At 43.8% G+C, this 20,400-nt stretch overlaps 1 protein-coding gene across 3 annotated transcripts in view; it reads left to right on the top strand.

Annotated features, from left to right (window-relative positions):
• Positions 1-20,400, top strand: part of Dock8 (dedicator of cytokinesis 8) — a 212,812-nt gene that overhangs the window by 116,529 nt on the left and 75,883 nt on the right. For all 3 annotated transcript variants that reach the window (XM_070035686.1, XM_070035685.1, XM_070035687.1), the window contains 6 exons: positions 98-178; positions 1,438-1,597; positions 6,774-6,910; positions 7,751-7,844; positions 9,045-9,207; positions 18,841-18,958. In XM_070035686.1, the coding sequence (XP_069891787.1) occupies positions 98-178; positions 1,438-1,597; positions 6,774-6,910; positions 7,751-7,844; positions 9,045-9,207; positions 18,841-18,958 (753 nt within the window). The remainder of the gene's footprint in view (positions 1-97; positions 179-1,437; positions 1,598-6,773; positions 6,911-7,750; positions 7,845-9,044; positions 9,208-18,840; positions 18,959-20,400) is intronic.

Here is a 20,400-nt window from a genome sequence, read left to right as displayed (position 1 = left end):
CAAATTTCATTATAAACGTAATTGTAATCGTTGCATAGATTCTATTTTATGTGGCTGTAATTCACTTGCTCTGTTTTAATACTGTTTTTGTTGCTAGATTGAAAAAGTCCTGCAACAGGGGGAAATTGCAGACTGTGCGGAGCCTTACATGGTGATCAGAGAAAGTGAAGGTGGAAAGGTAGGAGCTTTGAATATTGCAAAATGGTGATATATTGGGATAAGTAGACATTTTCAGAGGTACTCTTGGGGTTTCATACTGTTTCAGACAGGGACGTAGTACATACTGTGTCTAAATTGTATTTAAACAAAATGGGAAAGAGAAACCAATGATCAATAATGGTTTTTTTCAAAAAAAAAATAAAGTATTGAACTCACTCATGATTCTAGCTATCAATGAATGACTATAACATTCCATTGAAACAAAGGCATACCTCATTGCCTGAGAGGACTTCCAAGACCCCATACCACTAAAACAGGGCCAAAGCCTCCTCCACAACATGGATGTGGTCCTGTGGGGAATTGGCTATGACCACCCCATACTAAATAGCCCCGATGGAGCCTACGCCATAACTTTTTCCAGCACCCATTTGCAAAAGCTCCTCAGTGATTTTTCAGATCATAGCCTTTTGGGAAAAAAAATATCCTTAACCAGACTCATAAACTTCAAATAAAATTGCTTGAACTCAACACACTTGTGTTTTAAAATCCATCACTTAGTCTGAACTTAAAAAGAATGCAATTATTGTTAGTAAACAAGTACCAAAAATGGTTTCTGTTTAATCTATAGATCTTTTTGGAGTTTTCAAAGCAGACTTTTGTAAAACACATGCTCTTGGAAATCTGACAGATCATGTCTTAAGTTTTTTTCCTCCGGTTTCTCTCAAGAGAATGAAAATCATGTAACTATACCTGAAAGAATCCTTTAGAAATTTACCACTATACCATATCTGGGTGCTGTTGGCTCATGCCTATAATCCTAGCTACTCAGGAGGCTCAGATCTGAGGGTTGTGGTTTGAAGCCAGCCCTGGCAGGAAAGTCTGTGAGACTCTTATCTCCAATTAACCACCAGAATACCAGAAATGGTGCTGTATCTTACAGTGGTAGGGTGCTAGCCTTGAACAAAAGCACTCAGAGACAGTGCCCAGGCCCTGAGTTCAAGCCCCACAACAAAAAATTCACCAGTATGATAAGCTCTGTACATTTCTCCTTTCAACAGACAATCTAGTTTACTAATTGAATGTAGTGAGTCTAATCTCTCCCTTGTACATTCTGTTTCCTTGCTAAGAGACTCCTGGTGTGAGCCAGTCATTGTTCTGCTGGTTCCTTTCCCTTGGTGGGTTTGGTCTATGGGGACCGCTGTCTGTGAGGCAGGGGCAGTTGGCGTGGTGCTGATGCTGTATTGCTTATTCCAGCTCCTCTCTTCCATTTCCCTCTAGAGCAAAGAAAAGATTGAAAAGCTGAAACTTCAAGCAGAGGCCTTCTGCCAGCGTCTGGGGAAATACCGGATGCCCTTCGCTTGGGCTCCCATTACCTTAGCAAACATTTTCAACCTCTCTACCCTTGACAGGGAGGGAGCGGAAGCAGAGCCCGTGGCTGGTAAGAGTCTCCTCTAAATCCAGAAGCAGAGGGCTCCCCAAGTGCACCCACCCTCGGCCATCCACAGGCACTTGGGAGTTAGGAGGAGGACATGGAGACGGGAAAGCAGAGGGCAGGATAAACAGAATAGACATTATCAAGGCTAACTTGCTTATGTTTGGTTGAACAGATTCCCCCAGTTATCACAGACATTAATGGAATTTAAAATATGTTCTTATAGCCTTAACATTTTGAAAGTTAATTTTCAAAGCCTAAAGCTGCTGGCATGTACCTGTCATTGCAACTACTTAGAGTGCCAGGATCTGAGGATTGAAAGTCCAAGCCAGCCTTGGTAGGACAGTCCCTGAGACTTTTATTATCTCCAATTACACACACACACACACACACACACACACACACGCACACACACGCGCACACACATACACACACACACCTGGAAATAAAGCTGTGACTCCGGTGGATAGAACATGTCCAGGCCCTGAGTTCAAGCCCTAGTACCAACATATACACACACCTACACACCACAAAAAGATATTTTTAATAATCAATGCCCACTGTCGAAAAATAAAATTATTGCCAGGTGCCAGTGGCTCTCACCTGTAATCCTAGCTGCTCAGGAGGCTGAGAAGCGAGGACCAAGGTTCAAAACCAACTTGGGGAAGCAGCCTGTGAGACTCTTATCTCCAATTAACCATCAGGAAACTAGAAGAGGAACTGTAGCTCAGAGTGGTAGACTGCTAGCCTCGCATAAGAAAGCTTAGGTAAATTGCCAAGGCCTTGAGTTCAAGCCTCATGGCCAACAAAAAAACCCAACCAAATAAATAAATAAAATTCTCAGAAATAACAAGAAATGTCAAACATCTATAACGTAACAACCAGGATGGAAAGACTTTGAAAAGCAAGACTCAGTTCTCAGGAAAACATCTATTCTCTTGAAAGTTTATTTTGCCAAGTGCAGTGAACATAAGAATGGGTGCCAAAAGGATATCTAGTATGGTCCTAAATTATTTCCCTTGTTTCTTTTTTTTTATTTTATTTTATTTTATTTGAGAACATACTGTACAGAGGTGCTACAATTACATGGGCAGGATAATGCATACATTTCTTACCAAGCATTGCAGCCTCCTCCTTTGTTTACCCTTCACCTCCCTTCCCCGCCTCCCCCCTCCCCCCACCCAATAATACCCCCCTCCCCCCACCCAATTATACCCCCCTCCCCCCCCACACCGACATTGTAAAGCTGGTTTTGACATGACATTTTGTAATTCTCCTTGTTGCAACAGGTCCACCTGAATCCTTAAACGACTTGTTTGTCCCCATCTCCTCCACATGTTATACTGACATCAAATATAGTGAAAGCGGGGGTTACACTGTGGGGGAGGGACATACAAAGCAACAAAGAGATAATCTTATAAATGCATTAGAAACACATGCATGAAAGAAACGAAAACATTAAAATACATATTTAAGGGTTCATTTTCCTAACATCACATTATCTGACCTTTTCCGCTTGACTTATACCTATACTAGATATTGCAAATAAGGGAAACCATGGGACCTCTGCTTCTTTGGGCCTGGCTTACTTCACTTAATATAATTTTTTCCAAACCTTTCCATTTCCTAACAAATGGGGAAATGTCATTCTTTCTGATGGAGGCATAGAATTCCATTGTGTATATATACCACATTTTCTTGATCCATTCATCTACTGAGGGGCATCTGGGTTGGTTCCATATCTTAGCTATGGTAAATAATGCTGCAATAAATATAGTTGTGCTGGTAGCTTTAGTGTGGTCTTGTTTGTAAACATTTGGGTAAATGCCCAAAAGTGGGATTGCTGGATCATAGGGGAGATCTATGTGAAGTCTTTTGAGGAACCTCCATACTGCTTTCCAAAGTGGTTGAACAAGTTTACATTCCCACCAACAATGAAGTAAGGTTCCTTTCTGTCCACATCCCCTCCAGCATCTGTTGTTGTTAGAGTTCTTGATTTTTGCTGTTCTAACTGGAGTGAGGTGATATCTCAATGTTGTTTTGATTTGCATTTCTTTTATGGCTAGGGATGTTGAACATTTCTTCATGTGTCTATTGGCCATCCTTCTTTCTTCTTCAGAGAAGCTTCTCTTTAAGTCTTTCGCCCACTTATTTATTGGGCAGTTGTTTCTTTGGGGATTTGTTGTTGGGTGGTTTAATTTTTTGAGTTCCAAGTATATTTTAGATATGAGACCCTTGTCCGTTGTATGGCTAGTAAAGATCTTCTCCCAATCGGTGGGCTTTCTATTGATCTTGCTAGCTATGTCATTTGCCCTGCAGAAGCTCTGCAACCTTATGCAATCCCATTTGTCCAACCTTTCTTTGATTTGTTGTGCTTCCGGGTCTCTATTCAGAAAATTTCGGCCTGAGCCAAGGAGACCTAGGGTTTCTCCTATTCCATCCTGTAATGTTTTCAGAGTGTCTGCTTTGAGTTCAAGGTCTTTGATCCATTTGGAGTTGATTCTGGTGCAGGGTGATATATAAGGATCTAGCTTTAGTTTTCTACATGTAGTTAACCAATTTTGCCAGCACCATTTACTGAAGAGGCTGTCTTTCTTCCATTCTATTGTTTTAGCTTCCTTATCGAAGATTAGATGGCTATAGGTCTGTAGGTTCATTTCTGGGTTTTCAATTCTATTCCATTGGTCCTGAGGTCTGTTCTTATGCCAATACCAAGCTGTTTTGATTACTATGGCTTTATAGTAGAGTTTGAAATTTGGTATTGATATTCCTCCAGCAGTGTTCTTTCCGTTGAGGAGCGTTTTTGCTATTCGGGGTCTTTTATTGTTCCATATGAATTTTTGGATTGCCTCTTCTATTTCCTTGAAGAATGAGGGTGGAATTTTGATAGGTATTGCGTTGAATTTGGAGATAGCCTTGGGAAGTATTGCCATTTTCACGATGTTAATCTTGCCAATCCAGGAGCATGGGAGGTTTTGCCATTTTTTTAGTTCTGTGTTGATTTCCTTTTTCAAGATTTTAAAGTTTTCATCATAGAGGTCCTTCACTTCTTTGGTTAAGTTAATTCCTAGGTATTTTATTTTTTGTGGGGCTATTACAAATGGAGTTGCTTTCCTAATTTCAGCCACACTTTTCTCATTGTTGGCATATAGAAAAGCCATTGATTTTGGGGGGTTAATTTTATAACCTGCTACTTTGCCAAAGTTTTGAATCAGCTTGAGTAATTTGGGAGTGGAGTCTATGGGATTCTTTAAATACAAGATCATGTCATCTGCAAAGAGGGAGAGTTTTATTTCTTCTTTCCCTATTTGGATCCCCTTTATGTCTGCATCTTGTCTTGTTGCTGTAGCTAGGCATTCTAATACTAGATTGAAGAGAAGTGGAGAGAGTGGGCATCCTTGTCTTGTTCCTGAGTTAAGAGGAAATGGCTTTAGTTTTTCACCATTGTCCCTTGTTTCTTTTTTGTTACTGTCATTCACCACCTCTACCTTGATGTGACCAATTAATTTCCTGCAAGGTGAAGCTGTAAAACTGCCTAAATGTTCCAGAGATTTCCAGTAGATCCAACTCCAGTGCCAAGAACGAGGCTTCTATTTTCCTAAATGCCTCTGTACTCAGCCAATATTTGTCTCTCTTTTAGATTTCTTCTGCATTTGTTACCTCTGCTACTTTTTAAAACTAGCATGTACTAGCTCTACTAGCTATATAAGGAGATATTTCATTGTAACCTTTCTATGAGTGTATACAGTGTATTCCAATGAACCCCTGTTATCTCTCCCCCAATACACTTTGAGTGGGTTTCATTGTTTTATTTTTATGCTGGCTGACAATCTGTTTAGACCATCCTCTTTCATTCTCATTAGCCCAAACCCCTCTTGCTTTCCCCTCCCTCAACAGATCCTGTTTCTCTTCTCTTCTCCCCACCCTTACCTCTTAGCTCTACCATGTCTGAAATGTTTGTCTTTCTCCAGAGAAGGGAGTAGAAAGAGTTTGCTATTGCGTGACTGTTTGCTATTATTGTTGTGTAACTGTTAATGGGTCATGAATGCCCCTTTTCTTCATTTAGACTGGCTCATCACAATTGTTCTAATGCCAACATCTGGGCATAGCCTTATTGGAAATCTTTAAGTGGGGGAGTTGGGCAGGCCCCATAAGCTAGACAGTTCAGAAATAGGGCTTAGCTGAAGCCTCTTTAGCTAAGATCAAGTACCCTGACCACAGAGATGCAATGTGTTTGTGCTGTGTTTAGGTAGACACAAGGAAGTTCCAACTTGGCTTTAAGAATCAGGGAGAAGATAGCCCTCCAGAGCAGGTTGTAACTATAAGAGTTCTAGACCATTTGACTCTTCCCAACAGAATCCTAGTTTCTCTGGTTTAAAGCCATAAGACTTCTACCAAAGTAAGAGGGACTAGAAACAACTACACCAAGTTTCAGGATCCTGTCCATAGACTCCAGTAGAAAGGTCAGTCCTCATGTCCAGTCTGCCCTATAGAGCAGAGGCAAGCTAGAAGCTGGATGTACATAGGCTGACCACTGTGTACTTAAGGTGAGATCCCAGATGCCTTCAGGGTTGTTTGAGTAGTACACACCTCTCCCAGTGGAATGCAGATGTAGAAATAAAACCAAAGCAAACCCAGAGCTGACTAAATAAAGCTTATCAGGAGAGCCTGATCTGGCTTCAGCCCTGGGACTTATACTAGTAGCTTCTGGCCTGCCCTACTTTCCAGAAAGGGAGCCCACAGCTGATATCAACCTTTCCACTCTGCCTGACTCCTCACCTAGCAAAGGCTGGGTCCATGAGGAACAATGGCGGTCAGATCCAAGGTGACCCCATTCAGCAACTTTACCCATACCTTAAATATGGTTAAATTAGTGATTGCTGTGAAAGGCCCAGGTGCTAGTGGTTCATACCTTTACCCTGAGCTACTGAGATCTGAGAATCATAGTTTGCAGCCAATCCAGGCAGGAAAGTCTGTGAGACTCTTTATCTCCAATGAACAACCAGAAAACAAGGAATGAAGCTGTGACTCCGAGTGGTAAAGCATTAGCCTTAGCAAAAGAGCTCAGGGACTGTGCCCAGGCTTTGAGTTCAAGCCCTAGGCCTGGCAAACAAACAAACAAACAAATAACTACTGTGTTCAAACAAAGTACCGTGTAGAAAGGCAATTGTTTGTCTTAAAGGAAGAAGCTCTTCAGGTGAGCGGAGGACTTGGTCCCAATCCAGAAGACTGTCCGAACGAGCCCTTTCCCTGGAGGAAAATGGAGCTGGATCTAGCTTCAAAGCCACCACCATGACCATTAACAGCTTTTTCAAGCAGGTATCTACGTTGCAGTGAATCTGGATTTGTGCCTAGATGCTGGGGCCTCTAAGGGGATTGTGTTGTAGTGAGGGGAGAGAAAGCTAATTCACCTCACCAGGCCTCAGTGTCATCATCTACAACAGAGGGGCTGCTGGTGCTTGCTTCGCATGGCTATTGGGAAGTTGGATGACACAAAGCATATAAAGCTCTTCTCAGAGTGCCCAGGACACAGTAGGTGCTCACTGAGTGTTAGACACAGTAAGTGGTGCTTTTGCCCCACTATTACAAAGTATCTAACTTGATTATAGTGGTTAATCCCTTCAATAAGGCTGTGAAGAGAATCTGGCCAAGATGTCCTTTCTCTACTGAGAAATGTCCTCTCCCTACCAGCTGCTATCCTGTGCCAGCTTGGCAGTATTCTGTTACACAAAGGAGATGGCCCTTCCAGATGGCATTCTTTGTCTGCTCAATAAGAATTAAGACTATTTTTTTTTCTTTTCTACTTCCTAAGCTGAGCACTAGTGGCTCATACCTGTAATCCTACCTGCTCCAAAAGCCAGCCCAGGCAGGAAAGTCTGTGAAATTCTGTCTACAATTAACCAGCAAAATGCCAGACTGGAGGTGTGGCTCAAGTGGTAGAGTGTTCAAGCCCCAATTTCAGTATATGCACACATACAAAAAAAATACCTCCCTAGAATTCTCAAATGCACCCAGAAAGTGCAGTCTACCTTGGAATGCACTCTTAAGTCCCATCCATTCCAATTTTGGTGACATTCTTGTTAGAACTCAAAAGTCTTACAGATCTCTGACAGGCATCAGTATGTCTACCTACACTAACCCAACTTGTTCTTCCGGCAGGAGGGAGACCGTCTTAGTGATGAAGACTTGTTCAAGTTCTTAGCTGACTACAAGAGATCTTCATCCTTACAGAGAAAAGTCAAGTCAATCCCAGGTATGGATGGCTTGTCTTTATCCTCCAGGGCTATGCCCAACCATTTAATGCAATTAGACATTCTTGGCCTAAGGCTACAGTTTAAAAAAAAAATCATTTTCCAAGTACAATGTGGGGTTTTGCCATCAAAGTTAAGAATCTAAAGTGGTCTGCTTAATGGATTTTAGTAAACCTACAATACTTTGTATTTTTCTTGAGGGGTCGATTCTACAAATGTACTTTAAGTCTAGTTTCTCAGATAATCAGATACTTGTTGGAATAGAAAAGCCCTCTTTTATCAAGTAAAACATTGTATGGAATCTTAGTATAAAAAAAGAGTGCATGGGGCTGGGCCTGGTGCTGCTCACATGTAATCCCAGCTTCTTGGAAGGAAGAGGTATGAGAATCATGGCCAAAGCCAGACCAGAGCAAAAGCATGAGACCCTATCTGAAAAAAAAAAAATTGAAGGGCTGGGGAAATGGCTTAAGTGATAGAGCACTTGCTTAGCCCTCAGTTAAATCTGCAAAGAGCCAGAGAGAACCAGAGAGAGCCAGAGAAGGGGGGGGGGGGGAGGAAGGGGGAGAGGGAGGGGAAGAAGGAGAGGGAGAGGGAGAGGGAGAGAATGTGAGATATATTGGTAGGAGATATCCTTAGCACAATGACTCATACGGCATTTCTGAAATACCCTAGAACAGCAGAGTTTGAAAACCACGCATTTTTACTCCAGGTGATGCAGGAAATTTACTGTTTCTTGTTGTTATTCAGTTTTGTTTGTTTATGCTGTTGGTATCAGGCTGTGAACACTTGCTTGGCTTTCTGGATTATAGCTGGTATTCTAGCACTTGAGCCACACCTCCAGCACTGCTTTTTTCTGGTTCATTGGAAATGAAATCTCAAAAAAAAAAATTTTAGCCCAGCCTGGCTTCAAACCATGATCCTCCAAAGTCTTGGCCTCCTGTGTAGCTAGGATTACCAGGCTACCGTAACAAGGCACTCATAATATTGTATAGTTCTAGAAGGAACTCTAATTCATTTCCTACTAAATTCTTGATATTTATTTTATAGAAGCCAAACCCCAAAGCATTATCATGATAGGAGATTTTCCCATTTAGCTGTAAACACTAAGAACACTCTTGGACTTGTATATTTTATGCTTATTATCATGTCCCTCATGGCATGACCCTGTCTTTACTGACCGCATGCTGTGGTGTTGCCTTTAGGCTTACTCAAGCTGGAAATATCTCCCGCTCCAGAGGTGATCAGCGGTTGCCTGACGCCTGAAATGTTGCCTGTGAAACCCTTCCCCGAAAACCGGACTCGGCCGCACAAAGAGATTTTGGAATTTCCCATCCGAGAAGTGTATGTCCCTCATACTGTGTACAGGTAAGAAACGCAGGCTGCTCAAGGGCCCATGGTCCGTCTTTTGTCTGGATCACGCATCTGTTATCTTCCAGCCTCTCTTGGTTCCTCCGAAGCTTGAGGGGAAATGAAATGTGATAACTCTAAGACTTCTGTCTAAAGAGATCTTCTAAAGATGGTTTGTCTGATTCTCTCTATCTCTGTGTCTCTGTCTCTGTCTGTCTGTCTGTCTGTCTGTCTGTCTGTCTGTCTGTCTGTCTGTCTCTCTCTTTCTCTCTCTTTCTCTCTCTCTCTCTCTCTCTCTCTCTCTCTCTATCTCTATCTCTCTCTCTCTCTCTCTCTCTCTCTCTCTCTCTCTCTCTCTCTCTCTCTCCTTTTCTTTTTCTCTTTTTTGGTGCCAGTATTGAGGCTTGAATCCAGGGTTTATACACTATCCCTTAGCTTTTCAGTCAAGGCTAGAGTTCTACCATTTTTGGCTCTTCTGGTAGTTAGTTGGAGATGAGTGTCACCGACTTTTCCTGCTGGTGCTAAGATTACAGGCATGAGCCACCAGCACCCAGATTCTGGTTCTGTTTTACAAGAAAGGGTTTCTTCCATCATCAGTGTAATTTAGATTATAGTGGATACACTCTTACTAGAAATGAATAAGCTCTGGTTTTCTTTTCTTTATTTATTCTTTTTTTTTTTTTGTCAATTATGAGGCTTGAACTCAGAGCTTGGGCACTCTCTCTCTGAGCTTTTGAGCTCAAGGCTAGCACGCTACCATTATGAGTCACAGTGCCACTTCTGGTATTCTGGTGGTTAATTGGAAATAAGAGTCTCACAGACTTTCCTCCTGGTCTGGCTTCCAACCATGATCCTCAGATCTTCTCTAGGATCCTAAGTAGCTAGGATTGCAGGTGTGAGCCACCAGTACCCAGAAAGCTCTGCTTTTCTTCTGTGCAGAGGGACATAAAAGGAAGAGAGTCATGTGGCTGCAGTGTTCTAACTTGTTTAAAAGACAGATTATCAGCTCAAAACAACTAAAATAATATATTATTTCATTTTCATTCATTTAGCTGAAGTAGCAACATGTGCATGGCACCTAGCATACTGGAGAGCAAGGAGCTGGATTTAAAGGCCTGAAAGGCTGGGTTAGCTTTGATTTCTCATAGTGGTTGATAGATGGGGGACTAGGAAGGATCACTTGTCAGCATAGATGCTCTAAAAGCATGGCTGCTCATGTACTTCCCTTGTTTATTTTGAGAATTTGTTTTTTTTTCTCAGTCATGGGCCTGAACTCTGGGCCTGGGCGCTGTCCCTCAGCTCTTCAGCTCAAGGCTAGCGCTCTACCACTTGACCCACAGCGCCACTTCCAGCTTTTTCTGCTTATATGGTGGTGCTGAGGAATCAAACCCAGGGCCTCATGCATGCAAGGCAAGCACTCTACCACTGAGCCTACCTCCCAACCCTATTTTGAGAATTCTTAATGCTATATCAAGCATTTTTCCCTCTATAACCTAAAACACTATGCCTTATTGTTTCTGGGTTTTACATAAAGCATAACATCAAATCATACTGATGAGGTGAAATCTTTTTTAGTTCTGCTTTCTAGCCACAGCCCTCTGCCTTGCTGGCCAGTCTTCAAAGTTACCATGAAGGGAAAAACACAGGCTTTCTTGCATTTCCTGTGGCTTTACACATGCATGCACACATACATGCACACATGTTCACACAGATTTTCTGCAATTATTGAATTGTATTTTTTTTCTATCTTCACTTAAAGTTTGCATACAGAAACCAGACACCATTGGCTCCCACCTGTAATCCCACCTATTGGGGGGCGGGGCTGAGATCTGAGGATCACAGTTTGAAGCCATCCTGGGCAGAGAAATCTACAAAACTCTTAATCTCCAATTAACCACTACAATGCCAGAAGTAGAGGTGTAGCTCAAGTGGTAGAGTGCCAGCTTTGGGTGAAAAAGCTAAGGGAGAATACTGAGGACCTGGATTCAAGACCTAGTGTTGGCATGCAGGTGCACACACACACAGACACAGACAGACAGACAGACAGACAGACAGACAGACAGACAGACAGACAGACACACACACACACACACACACACACACACGCACACACACACACACACACACACACACATGCACGAGGAAAAGGCAAAGAGCCTTAGAGCTCACATAACCAACATCCCATAACCCATATTCCAGATGACAGACATTCAGTTCCCCCATTTCCCCCAGAGGAAGATGAGGGTGTGGACCTATTTGCTTTGAAAGACTGTTTGTATCCGTTCAGAAACCTTATCCTATAATGGGGGTGAAGGAGGGGGAAATGCCTTGTGGCCTGGAATAAACTTGTACCAAATGAATTCTAGTTATTCATCTTCCCGTCAGCCTTTAATCACCCATGGGAGTCATTTATAACTCTTTCTACTCCTTGCTGCAACCATTATCCCTTAATTACAGCATGATGGGGTTTGGAACGCGCTAGTGCCCTGAGTGATTAGGAGATACAGGAGTGCGGGGAAGGGCGAGTCTAGGCCGGTTGCTATGGCCCAACTTGGTATCACGAAAAACAGAACCACCCCCACCCCCCAATGCACAGAAAGGTCAAGGTTAGTTACTGATTGGAAGTCAGGTCTTTACTCTTAGACATAGTAGAAGACACTTCAGTTCTTGGCTCCTTGGCTGCCATAGTTGATAGCTTGTTCAAGAGAACACAGCAAGAGAATGAACTTGGTTCAGAATCTCACCACATGAAAAGTCCAAGGAATTTCCCGAGCATGTTGTCTAAGCCTCTTGTGCTGCTGTTGAGTGTGTAGTGTTCCTTTTTCCAGCTCTCTCCGTGCTTTAGAGGGGTTGGTTTGGTGAGTCTTGAGCCAAGAGTAGATTAACTCTTCCCTTTCCTAAGCCTCTATCCTATTTATGTGGTGGAAATGGAAGCGATCCATTTAGGTCTGGTGAAGCCAGTGTGGTAATTTGACTAAGTACCTTGGGAGACATCACTTCCTTACTTCTGTTAGTTCTCTCTTCTTTTTTAGTCCTTTTATCTCCTCAAAAACCTGCAGTCCCGTGGCTTTCCCACATCCTCTCACATAAAGAAAGGTCCTTTAAGTAAAGACCTCTAAGCTCATTCAATAATTAATCCTTCCCAGAAGTATTGTCATGTTGGTAAGGACAAAGGTTCTTGACTCTTTCCTTCTTTTTTTTTTTTGTTTTTGTTTTTATCTTTATGCCAGTTCTGGGGCTTGAACTCAGGGCCTGGGCACTGTCCCTGAGCTTTCTTTGCTCAAGGCTGGCACTTTTTATCACTTGAGAACACAGCCCCACTTCCAGCCTTTTGGGTGCTTAATTGGAGCTGGCTTTGAACTGCAATCCTCAGATCTCAGCCTCCTGAGTAGTCAGAATTACAAGTGTGAGCCACCAGTGCCTGGCTCCTATTTCTTTTTAGAAAAGAGTTCCCTTGACCTTCCTGAGGAACTCTAGACGTGCTAATGGGGCAGGTTTAACATGTAGGGCACAGTAGTGCTGTGGTCCTAGTGGCAGATGCTGTCTGGTCTGGTGTTAGTGGCAGCCAGTCACACATGCAGGAATGAATGGCGATAAAGCTCTCCGTGTATCACTGTGACAGTAGAACTCAAGGCACCTTTTACAAGCATCTGCCATCAACCCCTCCTCCCCCAAGGACAGTGGCTTCTGATTAGCCTATCAGAAGCCTCATTTCCTCCACCTCTTGAGGTGTTTCCTTTCTTTATCTTGTCTTTTAGTGGGATGAAGTAAGTTTTGGGCTAAGAAGGACATGATTCAACTTACATCCCATAGGAGTACTGTCCCTAGGTACCTCTACTTTGGTAAGCTGCTGTTCATTTTTTTTTGTTTTTAGTTTTTTAAAAAAATTTTAGATCAAGGAAGTGGCGCTGTAGCTCAAGTGGTAGAGTGCTCGCCTTGAGCTGAAGAGCTGAGGGACAGCGCCCAGGCCCAGAGTTCAAGCCCCACGACCGACAAAACCAAAAACAAAAACAAAAATTTTAGATCAAGCCAAGAGCTGGTGGCTCACGCCTGTAATCCTAGCTACTTAGGAGGCTGAGATCTGAGGATGACAGTTCAAAGCCAGCCAAGGCATGAAAGTCTGTGAGACTCTTATCTCCAATAAACCACTCAGAAAACCAGAAGTGGCGCTGTGGTTCAAGTGGTAGAGTGCTCACCTTGAGCTGAGGAGCTGAGGGACAGCGCCCAGGCCCCACAACCCATTACAAAAACAAAAACAAAACAAAACTCTAGATCACAGTTTCTTTTATCATAACGTCAGAATCCCTATAACAAAATCAAACCCTCTGTTAACAGTAGAGCTGCTCAGGCCTCTCAAGGACTAGGCATTTATGAGATCCTTGCACTGAGATCCAGCTGTTGCTCAACATTGCTCATCCCAGCAATGACTGAGCCTCTCAAATCAGCAGCTTGGTGGTTCCACCCGACCACCTTCAGCCTCCATAGCTGGAAGCCCAGAAGTAGACTCCTGTGATTGGAGACAGACCCAGGCAAGGGATTTTCAGCCCTCACCAGCACAAATATGGCATTTCTGGAATGGGAGACAGCTGTAGAAATGTGGTTGCTACAAAGGATTATCCAAATCTGAGCTCAGCATTCCTGTTTCCACATCCAGATTGCTTTTTTTTTTTTCTTTTCCTTTTTCTAATACTGGTTGTTTGCTTAGGAACACGTTTGAACCAACTCCTGGATTAGTTTTCATGTGATCCAACAGCTGATGGTTGAACTGCCAGCTCCCTACTGGTCAGAGCAGAAAGAACACAGCATGAGTCGGGGCCAAGGCCCAGCAAGGTCATCAAGGGCATCTTATCCTGGGGCTGCCACAGGGGTGTGTGCAGAGATCACAGGCACAGAGATTGTAATGAGCTCGTTACGCTCTGTGCCATCCCTTTAACAAGTGATTCCATTAAAGAAAGCCACAGAAAGAGCATTTGCATCTCTCCTCCTTGCCCTTGAGAGCCTTATTTATCCAATTATCAGACTCTCTGTGGAGGACTGTGCTTGCTGAGAAGCGTATCAGTCGGACCATGATTTCTTTGATGGATAATTAGCTGTTCTCAGGCCTCCTCCTATTCAGAATGTCTTCAGAGGAAAAGCCAGAGCGGGCCTAACAGGCAGTGCTGTCTGCCTGACAGTGGGATTTTAAGGAAGACCAGCTTGTGACGGACAGAGGGAGGATGGGAGGGGTGGAGGCAGAGTTGATCTTGAGTGAAAGTCAAGCGCTAGGATGTGGTGAATAAAATTTATTGTGGGGGGGGGGGTCATTGTAGGGCTTGAACTCAACCCTCCAACTTGCTAAGTTTGCTCATACTTGAGCAGCCACATTGCTGACCCTTTTTGCATATATATATATATATATATATATAATTTTAATATGGTCTCATTTATATATAATTTTAATATGGTCTCATTTTTTTTGCCTGGGCCAGCCTGGACTACAGTCATCCTATTTATAGCTTGTTTGTCCAGCTTTTTATTGGGATAGAGTCTCCCCCAAACCTTTGTGCTTGTGCATGTCATAAACTTTAATCCTCCCAATCTAAGATGTTTCAAGGAACTAGGATTACAGGTGTAGCCATCCTGTCTCTGGCTGAGTGAGTGAAATTTCTGAGGAAAGGCATGAACCTAAGTGACCCTGATGTGAAATGGTTAGGAATGGAATTGGGGCAGCAGGACTTGATTTTGTTTTAAAAAGTAGATTCTCCGTGTAAGCTCCCTTAGCTCTGTAGTCAGAAAGGATCTTCTCCATGCTGGGGACAGAGTAGGTATGGCCAGCCTCTGGTGTCCAGTCTTACCTGGAGATCTCTGTTCATGAGGCCTAGAGTGGCTGGCATTCTAATCAACTGCTAGTTTTTAAAAATCAAAGTCTCCCCTTCCATTATTCAGCCACTAGAGGGCATAATCCTCTCACTTTCTGGAACCAGACAGTTCTCTACCTTTTTCATGAGACTTATCGCAGTAATTCTTATTTACTGATTTATTACAATACGACACAAAGACAAAAAAAAAAAAAAGGTTAAAGACCAAGACCAAGAAAAGGTTAAAAAGGTACCCCAGGATCCCAAAAGATTGCTGTTATCCGTTTTAGCAGAGGATTTTATTCTCACCTGTACTTATCAGTTTCTGCCTTCTTTCATTTATAAGTCATGACCTTGGCCATCTTTTTTTTTCCCCCCAGGGGGGGTGGGGATGTATGTAGGGGAAGAGGGCCAAGGAAATGTAGCCCATCCCCAGAGCATGAAATCTCTAGGTGGGGGAAGCTGTTCACTAGGCCAAATTACATATCCAGCATCCTGCCTGGCCTTCAAATATTTCAGAAGTGTGGGAAGAATTTACCTGGATTCCACACGCAAGGCAGTGGCGTGAAAGGTGTAAAGAAGAGACTGTGTATTCTGCTTCACACTTCACTTCCAGCCACCCTGCTCTAAGGTTGTCCCCTAAAATAACTGTCCTAAGAATCTGCTGCCAGGTGAAGGGTAGCAAATGTCATTTGTTTTTCCCACAGTTCTTTGCCCCGTGCTGGGCAGGTACAGATGTGGCCTGTGTTCCCAGGGATTGGGAGCCGAAGTAGATGAGGGAGAAACAAAGGAGAAATGTTGAAATCCAGGCAGATCTAGACTTGTGCTTTATTAGGCTGATGAATCGTTCGTCTAGACTGCAGGGAGGGGCCAAGGATCTATTTTCGTTTGTAGACTTCTGTTAGTTTTTGTTGTTGCTGGGATGAGATCTTGCTATATTACTGACCCTGAATTCCTAGGCCCAAGCAATCCTCCTGCCTCAGCCTCCAGAGGAGCTGGGACTACAGACATGGGCCACCACATTCTTGTTTAAGTTGTTATTTTAAAGGCAATCCTTTGACATTGCCTATTCTCCAGGATACAAAAGGCAGTAGGTCAGGTGCCGGTGGCTCATGCTGATAATTCTAGCTACTTAGGAGGCTGAGATCTGAGAATGGAGATCCAAAAGCCAGCCCAGGTAGGAAAGTGTGAGACTCATTATCGCTAATTAACCACCAAAATGCTGGAAATGGAGCTGTGACTCAAGTAGTAGAGTGCTAGCCTGGAACAAAAAATAAAAGCTCCAGGACCTAGCCCAGCTCCTGAGTTCAAGCCCTAGGACTGGCAAAAAGAAAAAAGAAGAAAGAAAAGAAAAGCTAATAAATAAAGGTAGTCAAGAATTGGCAGCTCATAGTCCTAACTACTGAGGAAGCTGGGATCTAAGGATGGAGGTTCAAAACCAGCCCAAGCAGACATGTCTGAGAAACTCTTATATCTAATTCGCCAGGAAAAAAACAAAAAAGAGGTATGGCTCAGGTGGCAGAATGTTACCCTTGAGCAAAAAAAAGCCAAGCAAGAAAACAAGGCCTTGGGATCAAGCCCCAGTACACAGACACACACACACACACACACACACACACACACACACACACACACACACACACACACACACACACACACACACACACACACACACACACACACACACACACACACACACACACACACACACACACACACACACACACACACACACACACACACACACACACACACACACACACACACACACACACATGGAAAGTGGGAGAGGAGGATAAACAAGAAAAGGAGGAAGAAGAGGAGGAAGAGAGGCGCTGAGTAGTAAAACACCTGCCTAGCATGTGTAGTGTAAGTGCTGGTTTCATCCCAGCTTGGAGAAATAAATGTGAATGGTTGAAAGAATAAAAGTTCAGGACATGCTGCTGGGTGACTGGAAAGGATTCAAAGTTTCCTAAACAGTTTGAAAGCAAGAGATACCCCCTGAAGACTCTGGCAGGGATGTTGGATTCTAACTGCCGCATTTACTCTGCTGTGCTGTGTGTTACAGAAGAAATCCCTTTCTTGACCACATTCAGGCAAGGATAGGTTGATACTAAATGCCTAAATCTCTTGTCACTTAAGAGTCTACTCAAAATATACCCTTGTCCAAACAAAGGCTTCCTATGTAGAGTACAGACTACCTTCTCATGCATCCTTGGATATTGTCATTCTTAGGATTACTCTCCTAAGAGAGAAGTCTTCTGCAGGATGAATGCACAGGCCTGGGCATCAGTTTGTTCATAATAAACTTCTATCTGGTTTCAGCTCAGTGGATTGCTGCCTATGCTTTTATCTATTGGAAGAGCCTGGCAAATTTTCCAAACCGTTATCACTTAGCATTCTTGACAGTTAGAAGTCTGATGGTCCTTGGGTAAAGAAAGCATCGAGGCTAAGCCATTCCACTTTGTTGAGAGTCCATTTGCTGGTCTCCAAAGCAGGATGCTGGGTTCAGTCTTCTCTGGTCTCCCTCAGCTGTGTGCTCTGGGGCCCTTCCACTTGGCACGGGCAGAACTCTGAGCACCTGTGGCCTGCTGGGTGGGTGCAGGGCTGAGCAGCACCTCCAGAGGTGCTGTGCAGAATGGGGCTGCGTGCATGGGGCCTGGGGCCTGGGGCCTGCCTTCTCTATGCTGGAGCCGCAGGCAAAGGTGAGGCCAGCAAAGCTGACCATCCAAGGCCACAGGCTGCTGCCATCTTCCCTGTGATGTATTCCCCTCCTTTCACCTGCTCGTTATTCCCTGAAGCAAGACAATAAGGAAAGGTAGCCTGGTGTCTTTCAGTTCATACAGAGAGGAGGAAATTGAGCCGTACAGTAGTTAGAAAAGATTCTTCCAGAAAGATATCACAGAGGACAAGACGTGGTATTTGCCACAACCTTCTAGCTGAAACAGAGAACTAACCAAAGGGCTTGTTTTTTGGACACCAGTGCAAGTTATGACACGTGATATAGAGTGCCATGTAGCCATGACAATCATGCTTCTGGAGAATATTTAAGATGCCCAGGGGATGTGAATGGCAGGAGATGGAGCAGAGAGGGTCAGGGAGCAGCAGGCTGAAAGGCTCTGAACTAGGGATAAGGTTGAAATGTCCTAGGCCTTGAGGAAAAGCCAGTGTAGGAAAACCACAGAGAGAAGGTTGGAGAGATTACAAAAGAGCCAGATCATACAAGAGTCACAAGGAAAATAACTACTTTTTCTTTTTCTTTTTCTTGTACTGGGGCTTGAGCTCAGGTCCTCAAGTTTTCACTGGAGTTTTTCCACTCATGGCTGGAGCTCTACCACTTGAGCCATGCCTCTAGTTCCAGCATTTGGTTTTTGATGGCAATCAATTAGCAATAAGCCATTGTTTGAAGAATGGGGGAGGGGAATAAAGGGGTATCTTTTCTGGGGTACATTGTGGGCATAGAAATACCACAATGAAACCTTGTGAAATGCATTGTTATCTCATACTTCTCCAACAATAGCTCATTCCTTAAGGGAAAATCTTCTCTAGAATAGTCTATGTATGAGCACAGATCTGACCATTCATTAGAAAACTTGGTTAAGCTAAACTCTAGACCTTTTTTTCTGTTGTTTTGCTTGTTTTGTTGTTGTTTGATTCTGAGATAGGGTTCTCTTAGGTCACCCAGATTGGCCTAGAACTTCAAATCCTCCTTGCCTCAGCCTCTCAAGTGCTGGGATTATACGCATGAACTACTATGCCTGACCTAAGTTCTAGACCTTGATTATTGGTCTTTATCTTTTTTTTTTTTTCCCAGAAATCTTCTCTACGTCTACCCACAGAGGCTGAACTTCGCTAACAAGCTAGCATCAGCCCGGAACATCACAATCAAAATCCAGTTCATGTGTGGAGAAGACCCTAGCCATGCTATGCCGGTAAAGAGGGAGTTAATATTTGCCTCCAACCAAAAGAACCTGTGTTCCTTATCAATTCACATAGGCAACATCCAGAGCTCATCAGTGACCAGAATAGCCTTACCTCACCTCCTCCTCTGGTCCAGGGAATCATACCCAGAGCCTTGTGCAGCCTTGGAGAGCACTCTGCCAACCAAGCCACACCCCAGCCCAAAGGATCCAATATTCCATCCAAGGACAATGCTAGTCAACACATTCAGGGGCTGTTAACCTGGTCCAGTATCTCTCCTGACATAATGATGGAGAAAGGATGGTGATCTGAATTCAAAGTCTCTCTCTTTCAACTGATTCTACAGTAAACTATGAACCTTGGAGATAAATAGAGGACATTTTAGAGACCAAAATCTGTTCCAGAGTCTCGACACAGGCCCTGGGCAGTAGTAGTCCATAGAGTAAAGAGATGGTCTACCATGTCAGCTGAATTTCTTCCCTACACCTGCCCAAGCATCACGCCATATCTCCTGATAAAAGACACAAAGCAGCCCATACCAGCTCAACACATAGTGAGAAAGGAGCTTCACCCTGAACACCTAGTGTCCAGTCTTCACTAAGGAAACCAAAATGCCAGCCTCTGTCCTCTTGAACAATCTGCTTCGATGAGCTGAGTGCTTTAGCTATGATTATTTTCCATAAGTCATAGAGCTGCATTAATATCCCTTTTCTACTGGGCTGGGTGTGTGGGCAGCAGCAAAACTCTTGGCCTAGCATGCACGAGGCCCCAAGTTCCATCCTTAGCACCAGGAAAAAAAACCAAGAAAAAAGTGGTCTTTCTACTAAGAGGATTTTCTCCAGGTGTTTCTGTCCCTCAAATAGCTACTATTGTGGGGGGTTGGGAATTTGGGGAGGGGGGGTGTTTTTGTTTTTTGTTTTTGGTCTCTCTTAAACCACATCTCCTCTTCCTGCTTTTCTGTGGTTAATTGGAGACAAGAGTCTCATGGTCTTTCCTGCCTGGGCTGGCTTTGAACTGTGAGCCTCAGATCTCAGCCTCCTGAATAGCTAGGATTACAGGTGTGAGCCACCAGCACCCAGCTACTTTTTTTTTTTTTAACTTCCTCCTAGTGCTCACTCATCTATCTGATTCAAGTGTCCTTTTATGGCCATGGGGAGGTGCTTGGAAGGAAGGGTGCTTGGAAAGGGATATGAGGGACCCAAGCCTCCTTTCCGCCCTCCCCCCTACTGCCTGGCCTCTGGCAAGTCACCCACTGGGACCGTCAGGTACAGCTCCTGTGGCTAACCAAGGTACTCACTCAGAGGAGTGCACGAATTCCAGCCAGTTATCATGCCCTGGGGCAGGTATTACTGCAGCTGGAAGAAAGAGTGGATTCTACTGCTGTTAGGGCTGGCTCCTGACCCAAGGAAAGGTAGGCTCCCATGGGCACAGAGCAGGGGAGATCTGATTTACC

Source organism: Dipodomys merriami, unplaced genomic scaffold, assembly GCF_024711535.1.
Source record: "Dipodomys merriami isolate MVZ:Mamm:240054 unplaced genomic scaffold, mDipMer1.0.p SCAF_26, whole genome shotgun sequence".
Classification (NCBI taxonomy): Eukaryota; Metazoa; Chordata; class Mammalia; order Rodentia; family Heteromyidae; genus Dipodomys; species Dipodomys merriami.
This window is presented reverse-complemented; position numbering and strand designations above follow the sequence as displayed.